This window comes from Eretmochelys imbricata, chromosome 1 (assembly GCF_965152235.1).
Source record: "Eretmochelys imbricata isolate rEreImb1 chromosome 1, rEreImb1.hap1, whole genome shotgun sequence".
Taxonomy (NCBI): Eukaryota; Metazoa; Chordata; order Testudines; family Cheloniidae; genus Eretmochelys; species Eretmochelys imbricata.
Genome location: NC_135572.1, coordinates 194,760,664 through 194,774,343, shown reverse-complemented (window position 1 = coordinate 194,774,343; position 13,680 = coordinate 194,760,664). Strand labels below are relative to the sequence as shown.

General features: G+C 42.0%; 1 protein-coding gene across 6 annotated transcripts in view; it reads left to right on the top strand.

Annotated features, from left to right (window-relative positions):
- BBX (BBX high mobility group box domain containing) overlaps positions 1 to 13,680 on the top strand; it is a 189,800-nt gene that overhangs the window by 128,148 nt on the left and 47,972 nt on the right. For all 6 annotated transcript variants that reach the window (XM_077821139.1, XM_077821157.1, XM_077821148.1 and 3 more), the window contains 3 exons: positions 3,691 to 3,771; positions 6,513 to 6,593; positions 13,540 to 13,620. In XM_077821139.1, coding sequence (XP_077677265.1) covers positions 3,691 to 3,771; positions 6,513 to 6,593; positions 13,540 to 13,620 — 243 coding nt within the window. The remainder of the gene's footprint in view (positions 1 to 3,690; positions 3,772 to 6,512; positions 6,594 to 13,539; positions 13,621 to 13,680) is intronic.

Here is a 13,680-nt window from a genome sequence, read left to right as displayed (position 1 = left end):
TTTCCCTAAAAGTAAACGGGGGAGGGGTGTTCTACCCATTTGCCTGGAGACAAAAGTGGCAGGGGGTTTTTTTTAGGATTTTAATTTTTTTGTTTTACAAGGAGCACAGGTTTGAAAAGGATTTTTTTTTTCCTTTAGGCTGCTGGTAAGCAGGTTTCCAAGTAGTTGGAGGTTTTTTGCTTTGATTTGGGCCCAGAGCAGAGACAAGGGAATTGTCTTTTTCTGTAGGCTGACAATCACTATCAGAGAATAGGTATTCTATTCCAGCACAGCAAAATTTTACAGCCCAGTTTTGTTTGTTTATTTCTAAACCTCGGGTGTAAAGTTAGTTAAAAACAGAGAGGTAAAGATGTCAGACACCAAGGCACTACACAAATTGGAGTTAGCCAAACTGGAGACAATGAAAGCAACCGAAAAAGCTCTAGAAGCTGCTCACAGGAGAGAAAGGGAGGCAAAGGAGAAAGAAAGGGAGGCAGCGAAAGAGGCAGAACACCACCAAGCGGCTGCTCACAGGAGAGCTATGGAAGCAAGGGACAAAGAAATGGAGGCAAGGGCCGAAGAACTGGAGGAGAAGGAAAAAGAGAGGAAGCTTGTGGAGGAGATGGAGAAGATAAAGGCTCAGCGGAATATCCCAACAAACCCTAGCAATCCTTCTCCAAGTACCACTTCCCATCCCAGAAAGTTCCCCACCTACAAGGCAGGCGATGATACTGAGGCCTTCTTAGAAAACTTCGAAAGGGCCTGCCTTGGGTACAGCATCTCTACCAACCAATACATGGTAGAGCTGAGGCCACAGCTCAGTGGACCCTTAGCTGAGGTGGCAGCTGAAATGCCTAAAGAACACATGAACAAGTATGAACTGTTTAAATCCAAGGCGAGAGTCAGAATGGGGATAACACCCGAGCATTCTCGTCGGAGGTTCAGAGCCCTAAGGTGGAAACCAGACGTGTCATTTACCCGACATGCCTACCACCTTGTGAAACATTGGGATGCCTGGATATCAGGAGCAAGTGGTGAGTCTCCAGTAAATTTGCCCTTCATAATGCAAATGGAACAATTCTTAGAGGGTGTTCCTGAGGAAATAGAAAGATACATCCTAGATGGGAAGCCCAAAACTGTAATCGAGGCAGGAGAAATTGGAGCCAGATGGGTGGAGGTGGCAGAGAAGAAGAAAACTGGTCGCAGTTGGAGCGGAGACCAGAAGGGACAACCCCAGACCACACCCTATTACTGGGGGCCGCCCAAAGCCCCACCTACCTCCCAAAGAACCCTCCAGACCCCTTACTGTCCCACCACCCTGTTCTCCAGCAACCCACCTCTCCCAAGTGACCCGTCAGCTGGACGATGTTTTAAATGTAACGAGCTGGGGCATGTAAAGGCCAACTGCCCCAAGAACACCAACAGATTACAGTTCATTGCACCAGAATCACACCAGAGGTCCGCAGGCCCAGATACCTCCCAGATACCCTTGGAGCGGAGGGAAACTGTGAGTGTGGGCGGGAAGAAGGTCACCGCGTGGAGGGACACCAGAGCACAAGTGTCAGCTATCCATGCTTCCTTAGTGGACCCCAGTTTAATCAACCCAGAGATCCAAGTGACGATTCAACCCTTCAAGTCCAACTCTTTCGATTTGCCTACAGCCAAGTTGCCTGTCCAGTACAAGGGCTGGTCTGTAGCTCACGAAAGCTTATGCTCAAATAAATTGGTTAGTCTCTAAGGTGCCAGAAGTACTCCTTTTCTTTTTGCGAATACAGACTAACACGGCTGTTACTCTGAAACCTGTGCAGAATAGAAAATTGCTATTTAGTGAGATTCTGTTGGAATACAGATTATAACACTCAGGAATGGTGTTTTGTTTAGGGGGCGATAACTTTTTTGAGAAGGCGAGGTGGCAGGAGGATATCAAAGTTTGTGTAGAATCTCATTCACTTGTGGCAAATGAATTTCATTGATCATCTTGCGGGGAAAAAGGAGTCCATACGTGAACATAGGAGGCTAAATGAGCCGAGAGAGATCGTCGGCAGCAGGGTGATATCAGAATCCCAAGTCACAAATTCTTTGGCGATAACTGCTCTCTGTGCCTCGGCTGCAATGAGTAGATTTCAGGAGCAATCTCCGAAAAGAACAACCAGACGTTCTGGTGCCTTTTCTAGTCCTGCTTGTTTTAATGAATCCCCGTGCTTATACATGACAGACACGTGAGTTCTCACAAATGTACATCCTTCACTCGTAAAGCTCCAGAGTCACACCACTTAAGCTGCTGGTGGGTCATTTTTTCGGCTTATGCATAATATGAGCCCAAAAAAACACACTTCAGGGGTCTCAGCACCTTTCACACATTTAAAATGCCATTATAGAACAATACAACCAGCAGTCTCCCCTCACCTCCAATTCAAAAATTACCAACCAGTAAAGGGGGGGGTGGAGAATATTTGTATCTGGAAAATCAAGAAGGGCATTTGGGGCCCTCCATGTTTTGGTGTGCAGCATCTGTTACTGATTGGCATTGGCAACTTTATTGTGGTGAAGAATTTAAGATAAATGCCCAGGAAATTGTCTTGTTTGTTTATAAAATACTTTCATTAAAATACTTTAAATCTTCTTCATGGATGAAATTGCATCTGGCATTTAAAAATTCTATGGGGGAGGATCCCTAAATCCTATCATTTAGAGAGAGAGAGAGAGAGTGTGTGTGTGCTCGCACGATACTCACAGTTCCACAAAGCCTCCTCAATTTTGATTGGCTGTTGATCAGCTTCCAAATGATCCATGTACATAATTTTACCATGCAATGCTACACACTTCTGTTAAGCTGCAGCTACAAGTCTCCTGAGACAGCAGCTATAACTCTTTACCCTGAAAAAATTGACATTTCATAAATATATTTCAAATTTAATATCCTTTAAATGGGACTTGTTCTCCTAAGTCACTTATATGCTTTTTAAAATCAAGTACAGAGCAATGCATATTCAATCACAATAGCCTTTATTCTGACCCACAGAATAGTGTTTCAAATGTTCTATTTTTGTTACCTTGTTTTGTGTTAGGTGACTTTCAGTGGAAGTTCTAAGTGGTCCTAAGTCACTTAAGCACATAACAAAAATATGGTATGAAATTTTTATATGCGAGCTATTCAAGATTTATGGTGGCTTTTAACTACTCATTTTCTTGCTTTTAAGTACTTAGTTGCATTTTTTAATGTTATAAGTAAATACACTTTTGTCACTTAGCATACTTAATCAGTTTTTGAAATGGTGTGGGTTGTGTTTTTGCTTTTGGAATAATCTAATTTTTTCTCCATAATGAATTTGCAAATAAGAGGTGTAGGAGTACCCACAGCATGACCAACAAAAGTCATATGTATGTTTAATTTGAGACTGTCCTTTTAATATTTGGTTTCATAAAACCTTTTGTGAAGTTTAAAATCAAAACCAAACGTCGTATTTTGGGCCTAACTGCTGTTTAAACTATTGTGAGTGTATTAAAAAGGATGCTATAGTACTGGCCTCACCTTTAATTCCATTCACTTCTGTGTACCCAGGATTATGAAACATCAGCCTGTCCATCTTCTGTTCAACCCTGCTTCTGAATACTGTTGTTGCTGCTGCACAGTGTTTCTTGTTACGAATTATTGCTGCTGTCTTTGTAGGCACGTCATTGATGTTTTATTCCCTGTCATCACTATTTCAGGTTTCCTCGAGTACTTGCCAGTCTGATGCATCTAATTCTACTGAAGCGTGTCGGAAGTCACCATTGTTCCAGTTTGCAGAGGTGAGTTTCCAAAAGTAAAAGGATGATTTTTTCAACAAAAAAATTTTTTTAAAGAAATCCCAAACACTTTAGCTGAAGGAGACAAGCCTTTACTCAAATGTTTTCAACCACATGCTTCCCTCCCCACATTCCTGTTATTTATGGGTAATGGTCCATTACCAGTTGGGGAAGCCAGACTTGAGCTACAGAAAAGTGTATATAGCACATGAGAGAAACCCTAAACACAGTGCTGTTAGATGTAGTGCAGGGATGCCCTAAGCTGACAAAACTCTTTACTTACAAGCCAAGGTTTTGATAGAGTTCTGTATAGTTAAATTATATATCAGCCAGTGTAACCATTTTAGCAGTTGACTCAGTCAAAAGTGATTGTACTGCTTCTGACAGCCTGAGGATGCTCCACAGTCTTCCTTTATTCTACAGCCACAGAGCTGACAAAACGCTCCGGGCCCATTCCTGCAAAGTCTTATATGCTTCAGTCACTATAGACTCGTGAATAGTCCCAATGAGGACAGAGTAAGTCTTGTGTGGATTAGGTCCTGAATTCTCAGCTGTCCAAGAAGGCAGACTTTGTACTATATATCCCTTTCCCTGCCTCCTTTCATTACATACCAGTAGCGCTTCCTTTTGGCTTCACATATGTCAGTTTGACACCAGAGGATGACTTCACTTGACTTCTTGAACATGTCTAAGTCCTTTGAGAGTCTGTCAATAAAGTGGGCTCTCTGTTGCTAACAGCCAGGAAGGGTCTCAGGTTAATAATCACCTGGAGTTTGTTAGAAATGCCAATTTTCAGGATATTGTAGTTTGGCAACAAAGTTCCCGTATAGGCTTAAACTTGGCATATATCGTAGCCCAGTACCAAAGTATCTGTGCATTCATTGATTTGTTGCAGGGTGAAATTTTCTTCTCATTTAAGTTTTGATATTCTGTAAGCACTACTTTAAAAATGTATCTTTTTGCATGCCTGGAGATTAATCTGTTGTTTTTGTGAGCTACCAATATAAGGTTATTAGGTTGAGTATTCAGTTGGACCAAACTGTTCAAAAGTTCTATAGCTGCTGTTGTTTGGTATGCACGGCATATACTGGAACATCTGCAGTAGATGCTATGTGCTGCAAATGTCTTTTATGAATAGTACACAGTTCCCAAAGAACCTCAGCCCTCACTGAACATCCGTGGCTCATTTGAGTTTATACATTTTTTTCTGATTTGTTAAAATGATTGTAAAGAATGAAATCACACACAAATGTAAATATGTGAGCTGTGGAAATCTTGAGAACTGTAGGGGGCGTTGTGTGACTAAGTTCTGTACAGCTCTTGGGGGGTGGGGGGGGAGGAAACCATAAGGGCTAATCTAAACCCATAAGCAAAGATATTCAGTTTAAGCAGAAGCGCTAGGGCCATATCCTTAGCTGGTGTAAATCACTCTAGCTCTACTGAAGATAATCAAGCTTTGCCAATTTACACCAGCTGTGGATCTGAGCCTTCTGTCTTATAGTGCTAATAATGTTACCATCTCTTCCTTCACCGCCAAAGTAAATGAATGCTCATATCTTAACTTCAACCCACAAAACCCAAGGTTTCAAGCTAAGATCTCAGAACTCCTGAAATACATGAACAGACAGATCCTTTATGTATCAGGAAAGATAACAGCCAGAATAAAATGTATAATATTGAATTCTTAAAAGCTAATGGCTTCACTCTTGAGGGGAGGGGAAACTCAGTTTTCCAGCCAGTAATAAGATCACTTACCACCACCTTAAAAGTCCAGTGTCCATGGTGGTGAGGATAATAAATAAATATTCATCATCCAATATTTCTAATGTAGCATTTGCACAATTCCTACAAAACAGCGAAAATCACTCTACTCCATCTTTTTTTTTTAATGGCCTTTTGCTTGGGGTTTCCTGGTAAGTCCTGGTAATATAGGGGAAATCACAGCTCACCTACTGACTGCACATTCATTTTGCAATGCCGTGGGCAGGAGGGATGTTGTGCAGGATTTTGTTAGGTGCTGTAGTTACAGTTATGCTGAGGCCCTGTGACCTCCCACTAAATCCCATTGGCTTTTCCTCACCCAGTGGCAGGGTAGGGGGCCAATCCACAGCCACATCTGCACATCCATCTTTTGTAAGGTGAGCAAGTTGGAAGCTACTCATATATGCTTCACCTCAGATGCCTATTTATTGGCATGTTTTAATTTCCTTGGAAATAAAACATGCTTCTGGTTACATTGCAGGCATCTGTGGCGGTAGAAAATAAATCGCTATACAAACCCAATGTAATCGGAATTTCAGATTAACAAAGTACAGCGTTTATGGCTACTGGTGTTTATCCAGTGCCTCACTTTGGTTTTGTGCAGCTGTTACCATGTCTGCGTTCATACACATTCCAAACTAAGTTGCTTATTGTGCTTTGTAAATGCCAGCATACTGCAGTGAAATACCCCTTTCACTGAACTCTGAAACATGAGGTGGTGTTACTTTTTTATTTTGCTATTTTGACTATTCAGTGAAGCAGTAAAAGCTCTTTAAAAATCATGGTGATTTTAATAGTGAAACTGATGTAAGTACTCCTCACAGATTACCTTTTACTAGCCCCTTAGGAAAGCCAAGTACTCTTTACAGTACAGTTATCTGCATGGTCTTGGATACAGGGAGTCTTCGTACATTTGGTATAAGACGTGTAGAATGTTGAAGCTAGAGATGACTGTCTACAAAAAAAATCGTTTTTCCCTCCAGCTCTCTTCGAGCCCATCACAACCTGATGCCCCAGCGGCTGCAAAACAAACTGAGGAGTCGGCACTGTTTCAGTTTGCGGAGGTATAACAACTTAACTATTTTTTTTAAAGTGGGAGAGAGGAAAGGATATTGTTAATTATGACAGATCAGCCTTTGCAAGCGTAGCGGGGGGGATGGAGCTGTTACAGGCAATATTCTGTATAACTATGCACTCCCCTTCTTCCTGCACCTCAGCTTAACTCTTTGCTGAAGCTTGTTGCTCCATTTTCTCTCTCTCTAACTGAGACAGAATCCCAGTTTAGAGCAGTTAGGTAATAGCTAAATGGAGGTCCACAGGCTCTGTAGCATCTAGGGGTAACAAATGCTTCCCTCCCAGCTCTCTGTTTCGGCCCACAAAACACACCACAGTGGACCAAACATTATCCTTCCCCAGTATATAAAGCTAGAATAGCCCTGACCCGTATCCAAAGTGGCACAAGGAGAAAGGGACTCAGCCCTCACAGCAGACACATCTTTTGGTCCTGAATCCATCAGCTGCTGAGTCCACAGGGCTGTTTTTAACTCTCTGTAATCTTCCCCCACCCTTTCCACTCTGATTGGCTCAGCTTTCAGAGCGTGAAGAGGGTGTGACCTGTCAGGTTCGGTGATCACAATGAAAAAACTTCTTATAGTCTCAGGATAGCTACTGAGCATATCTCGTAACTCCTCCACCCCTTCTGGAAGTTCCTGGATTCTTCTTCCTGAGTTACCCTGGCCTGCCCTGCTCTCTGCACCTGTGCAGAGAGACAGAGTATCTGGATAAGATTCATGTCTCGTCCACCCCCACTGCCTGTCTCCTGCTCCACAAGAGAAACAAGTTCAAATGCTGCAGTATAAAACATGTGGGTTACACCAGGTGGTCACATAAGTAGCAGTGAAAGGAACAGGCCGTAAGTTCTCAGCACCATAACAGAATTGATTTGAGCCTTCTGCTGGGGAAGAATGTTGGCGTAGTAACCAGTGATCCAGGGAGAGGTAGGTTTCCTATTCAAACACACCGTACATAATACACCAGAACCCCACATACACACAAGCCGTGAAGTCAGGAATATTATGTGTCTTTCCATACCGAAGAACAGCTACAGACTTTCATTCCAAAGGGCTTCTTATTTTAGATCAAGGGAATCAACAAACAGAGGATGATCCAAAGTGTCAGTGTGCGCCTCCCTTTGTAAGGAGCTGCAGCAGCTTGCAGAATGACATCCGCCTCTGCAGGCAGGAAGCATACACCTTACAAATAGAGAGATGCAGAGCAGAGCAAGCAAACCTCAAGAGTTACAAGGGCACATAATGCCACAGTGGATCAGTAAATAATGCACGTTAGACGACATATCCAAAAATACCTTGAACATGCGGCTAGAGCTTTTCTTTTTTTTTTTTTTTCCTGCCACCTGTACTTGAATGTGTACATTATGGTGACCTATGGATAATTGTAACAGAATTCCCTCAGCTGTAGGAATATGTTGAATGTATTTAATAATACCTCCTTCCAGTCTACTTTGGGGAGTCTAGTATTGCTTATGGAGCTAGGTGTTCGTAGTTTCTGTTCATTGAGCATAAGAACTGGCGTTGTACATGGCCCTGCACAGGTTCATTATGGACTCCAGGAACCCCCGTATTTCCTACTCATCACCCTTTCTCCTCCAGCCCTGTGTCTTCCTTTGTGTTAAGCTTTAAGATAATTACGGATTGCCTGGCTATGATGGACATTCAGGACACATCATTACTGATAAGAGATCTAAGTGTAAAACAGTAGTTTACAGGTAACCATTAAGGGGCCAGAAAATGTCTGAATAGCAGTATCCTGGTAGGACACACAATAGCATGAATGTACAGTAGCTGTGAAGGACTTTCCAGATGTACTAAGTGTTTTTCTTGAATGGTTATAAATCAGATTGGGCAACTCTAGGATGAGACTTTTGAAGCTAGCACCAGGATTTGGATACACAACTCCTATAAATGTGAATACCACAATTGAGTTGTGTAGCTAAATCCCCTTGTCAGCTATTAAAATCTCTACCATCATTTGTGTGCTATCCAAATGACTCTGTTAACAACAACCTGTAGAACTGAACAGAATATGATCGCCTGCCTACAGAATTATCAAACCATCCTAAAGAAGTTAATAGATGGTTATATCTCTGATTTTAGGATTCCATAGAACCTCTATATGTATTCAGGTTTCAGAGTAACAGCCATGTTAGTCTGTATTCGCAAAAAGAAAAGGAGTACTTGTGGCACCTTAGAGACTAACCAATTTATTTGAGCATAAGCTTTCGTGAGCTACAGCTCACTTCATCAGATGCATACTGTGGAAACTGCAGAAGACATTATATACACAGAGACCATGAAACAATACCTCCTCCCACCCCACTCTCCTGCTGGTAATAGCTTATCTAAAGTGATCACTCTCCTTACAATGTGTATGATAATCAAGGTGGGCCATTTCCAGCACAAATCCAGGTTTTCTCACACCCCCCCTTTTTTCCAAAAACCACACACACAAACTCACTCTCCTGCTGGTAATAGCTTATCCAAAGTGACCACATACGGAGAGTGGTCACTTTGGATAAGCTATTACCAGCAGGAGAGTGAGTTTGTGTGTGTGGTTTTGTGAAAAAGGGGGGGTGGGGGGTGAGAAAACCTGGATTTGTGCTGGAAATGGCCCACCTTGATTATCATACACATTGTAAGGAGAGTGATCACTTTAGATAAGCTATTACCAGCAGGAGAGTGGGGTGGGAGGAGGTATTGTTTCATGGTCTCTGTGTATATAATGTCTTCTGCAGTTTCCACAGTATGCATCTGATGAAGTGAGCTGTAGCTCACGAAAGCTTATGCTCAAATAAATTGGTTAGTCTCTAAGGTGCCACAAGTACTCCTTTTCTTTATATGTATTCATGTTTCCTAGCTTTCCTGTAGGAAGGTACCATAAGTGCGTTTAATGACACACCTACTTATGCACAGCTAGTTAACTCAGTATACTGAAGATGTTGTGAGAAACAGTAGAAGTCAGGGGAACTTGGAAGGTGCATTTTACTGGTTAATTTGAAAGAGGGAGTTATTAAATGTAGGATCTGTTTTTTCTGTTGGAAATGTTAAAACCTCCCCTTACTCTGCTACATGTAGCTAGGACTTATTTTATGTTGGAAGAAAATAATGTCTGTTCCAGGCTGGCCTTGCCTCTGAAGTTTAGGACAATAATTTACTTCAAATTAGAGAGTTGAGAGAGAGAAATCGGGCCAGAGCCATAAAAACACTTTAGCACCAAGAACCTTTGTTCACCCAGAGATACTCCCCTGTGTCATGCCAACATCATTGCAAAGCTAACTGCAGTAACTAACATCTTGCTACACAACACTGGGGAGATCATATGCAGCCTGGTTTCATCTAGGTTGTTCTGGGGGGAGCACACAGCAGTATCTCTTTAAGCCCTTCTTTCTGCTGTTGGCTCTGCTTCTGCTTTTTTCTAATACAGGGCTTTCATTCACACAGGGAATCTTTGTCACATTTGACAAAAGTCCCATTCCTTGCTCTGCCACTTTTTCCTGTGGCCGGTCTATTAGTGCATTGCTGCCATTAGTAAGCTGAGTTATGGTGAGCAGTTTGCAGCATACTGCAATGAGCAATGTACAGTGCCACTAAAAAAAGGAGTGAAAGTAGATATTTAACCAGTAGTGGAATAGTTCTGTGAAATGATGTGAAATGCATTGTGAGCCAGTATGCCTGGGGATTCTTGGCAGCCGTCCCAGACAGCATTTTGTTCTGACTGGGTGTTCTTCATATGTTCCTTTTCTCTTTATTCCCTTCACAGTAGGAGTGGATAAGGCTGACTCTTTGTGAAAAGAGTGATCCCATCAAGTAGATGGGTCACTTATAATGGCCATCCCTTGCCCCGGGAATAGAATTCCCCTGTCACTCATAGACAGCTTATTATACACCATGGCATTCTTTCTTCCTGAGAATCCCAGTATGCCTTTCACCTTCTTGTTTTCACCAAGTGCTATATTTTTCAGTTAAAACTGATGATAGGGCTAATCAGGCCTGCCTGTTCTTGACCGGCCACAACAGGGGATGAGAGCCCTAGGAGTCGTGCAGCATGTCTGGATATACGTGCAGATGCTATAGAGATATTTAAAAATCCATAAGAAAGTCCCACGGTTCTGATGATATCACTGAATTAAGGGGTTTTCCACGGAAGGTCGTGATCTAGGCTCGAGGTTGGTCAGCAGACAATGGTTTGAGGTGCACTTGCTGGTGGTGGTTGGAGAGCTCTCTGGTCATGTGCTGCTGGCTGCTCTTCTCCTTTTTTTCATGTGAGGGAAATGGAGCAGATGGAAACACTTGCTCTCGAGGCCTATTGAATCTCTGTTTGGCAAATGAGAACAGATGGTGATGAACGCTGTGCAGTGAAGACTCGCAAGCTCCCCTTGGGTTTACTTAACTAAATTCTCATCTTTTATTAAACAACGAAAATGTTTCCAAGGAATGATGGCAATAAAATCACCAGGCTAATCACCTCAAAATCAGTACTCTTCTTTTAGCTGCTCTACTAAAGCTTTTCTCTAGACTAACTTCAAAACAAGTGCAGGCTAGCATCCTTGTTGCAGCAATGTATAATTTCCCTTTCTATTCCCTCTACTTGCAGTCAGGACACACAAATGCTTGGGGCGGAATTCATCCCCAGTGCAGCTTCACTGACCCACGTACAAGCGACATAGAGACAACTCTTTACATTTTGTTTGGGTTTTGTGCAAAATATTTAAATCTAGCAATTCGAGGCAAAATGCCTATGAATTGGAGGTTGACCTAGCAGCGTAATATTTGTGTACACAATGGCTGATTCACTATTCCCCCTCTCTCCCTACTCCAAGTTTAGGAAAAAGCCATAATCTTCCGATATAGATTCATCATTATATAAAATAAGTAAATACGCTTATAGTATTAGTGTGAGTTAAGGCCTTAACATTTTACTAAATGTCTGAGTTACCCTGTACTCCATAGGCAACAAAAAGCGTACACTATGGCATAACATACCACCCATGCCAGAAATAGTAGCTAAAATATTGGCAATTATTGTAAAAGGATTCTGAGATAGTAAGATGATCCTAAAAATAAGTGGTTTTGTGGGATCAGAAGCCAACCCTGTGTATAAGAACTAACCATTCATGCTTGAGGTGAATGGAAATTAGGAAGGTGTGGTAGATACTGATAATTCTGTTAAAACTAGAAGATTGCATTTAACGAGAAGAGAGTAAAATTTGAGATCATTATTGGGAGCTGATTGATCCTTCTATCACCTCCCAAGCCCAGCAAACATCTTCTCTGAGATAAATTCTAAACTTGGTGTGTTTCCTGGAGTTTGTTCTCCAAGTTGTTGAGTCTATTTCATGCTAAGGTAATATGTTGACTTCTCCTCCCACCTTGTAAAACTGTAACAACAGCTCTGCCATCATTTGGTTGTGAATGTCCACATCACAATTAATGATGTATTTCCACTCTGTTTGGTTTGCACATGTGGTGTCAAAAATCAGAACATGCCTCTGTGTGAGCTCATGTTCTGTTTAAGCAACGTGGAGTTACTTTTCCGGACCCCTAAATAGCTTTGAGGTTGAATTGAGGAGATCTGCCTTGTGGTTAATATTTTTATAATGTAAGTTACTATAGAATAGAAATTAAAGAAACGAAGGCCCGGATCCTGCAAGCCAATCTGTGCAGGAGGATCACTGAGTACGCTCACTCGTTGACTATAATGGGGCTCTGTGTGCTTAAGGGGACTGCCTCTATGGAGCTCATTGCAGGATCAGGGTTTTAGACTAGAAACTCTTTGGGGCTGGGACCATGGATATACAGTGCCTCGCACAATAGAGACCCAGTTTTGACTGGACCACCAGGAGCTACTGTAATAAAAGTAATAACTATTAATAAACATTAAACAAAAATAATGTTTGTGTGTATTTTAAACATAGGTATATGGTGAATGAATGGCAGTAAAATGGGTGTTTTGTTTTTTAATTCCAGTGTATCCCCTTGAAACTGCAAAGTAAAGTAATCTATTCCAAAGGAAAAATGTGTATAAAAACAAATTGAGACCCAGGAGTGGACAAGCTTGCAACCAAAAATTAGAGTGGCCTTGTATATCCCAAAAGACTGTGAATATAAATGTGTGTGTTATGAAGAAACTGTCTCAGGAACACCTGTGCCCTGAAAAAACAGTGTTAAGGAATGGAGTCTCTCATTCCAAACAATACCATTTAATTCTACAAAGCCAAGGTTGGGACAGCACAATGAACACTGATGCTCTCTGAGCAGTGTGACTGCCATTAGGTTAAAATGGTCTCTTTGCTGTGCCACCTGTAACAGGCAGACTAAGGCAGTTCTGTGAAGTGGGCCACTAGGCAGCTGCTAAGGCAGGAATAACAGTGTCTATGTTAAAGGGCAAATAAGACCTTATTGATCTGGAAAACTTTACTTACTGAAAGCTTTCCTTTAACTTTAAAGGAATACATTGAAATTTGTACCCATCTCAAACAAACAATACTCTGTTTTAAGTAACCACACAGAAAGATTCCCCAAAGTTTCCAGTATAACTTTATACTTTAGCAAAAGACCCGCCTCTGCTAAGTAGCAGATGGGGTTTGTTTTTTGTGTGGTCCCTTAGGTGGTCACTGAAGTGATGTAGAAAAACCTGCATGGCTAGCATGTGTCATCTATGGAGGTCACAAATCCAATAAAAAATGTGGTTACGCACGTAGGCCCAGATTCAGGAGAAAACTTAGGCACACGCTTATGTCCTGTTGACTTTCATGGAACTTCAGCACATGCGTAAGTGCTTCCTGAATAGGGATGCTTTCCTGACTTGGGGCCCAGTGTTTATACTGACTGTCTGCAATATCCCAAGAGAAGTTGAGGGACAGTTAGCCTTTCCCCCCCCCCTCTTTCCCCAGTGACCCTGAAATGTTCTCTCTTCTGTTTGTTCAAAATGTAGATCTCATCAAATACTTCACAGCTGGGGAGTCCTGAGCCTGTTAAGCACTGTGGGAAGTCCGCACTCTTCCAGCTGGCAGAGGTAAGGTTCCTGTTACCATCATGATGTGAACATGTGTGCATATTTTCCCCAAAACACTTG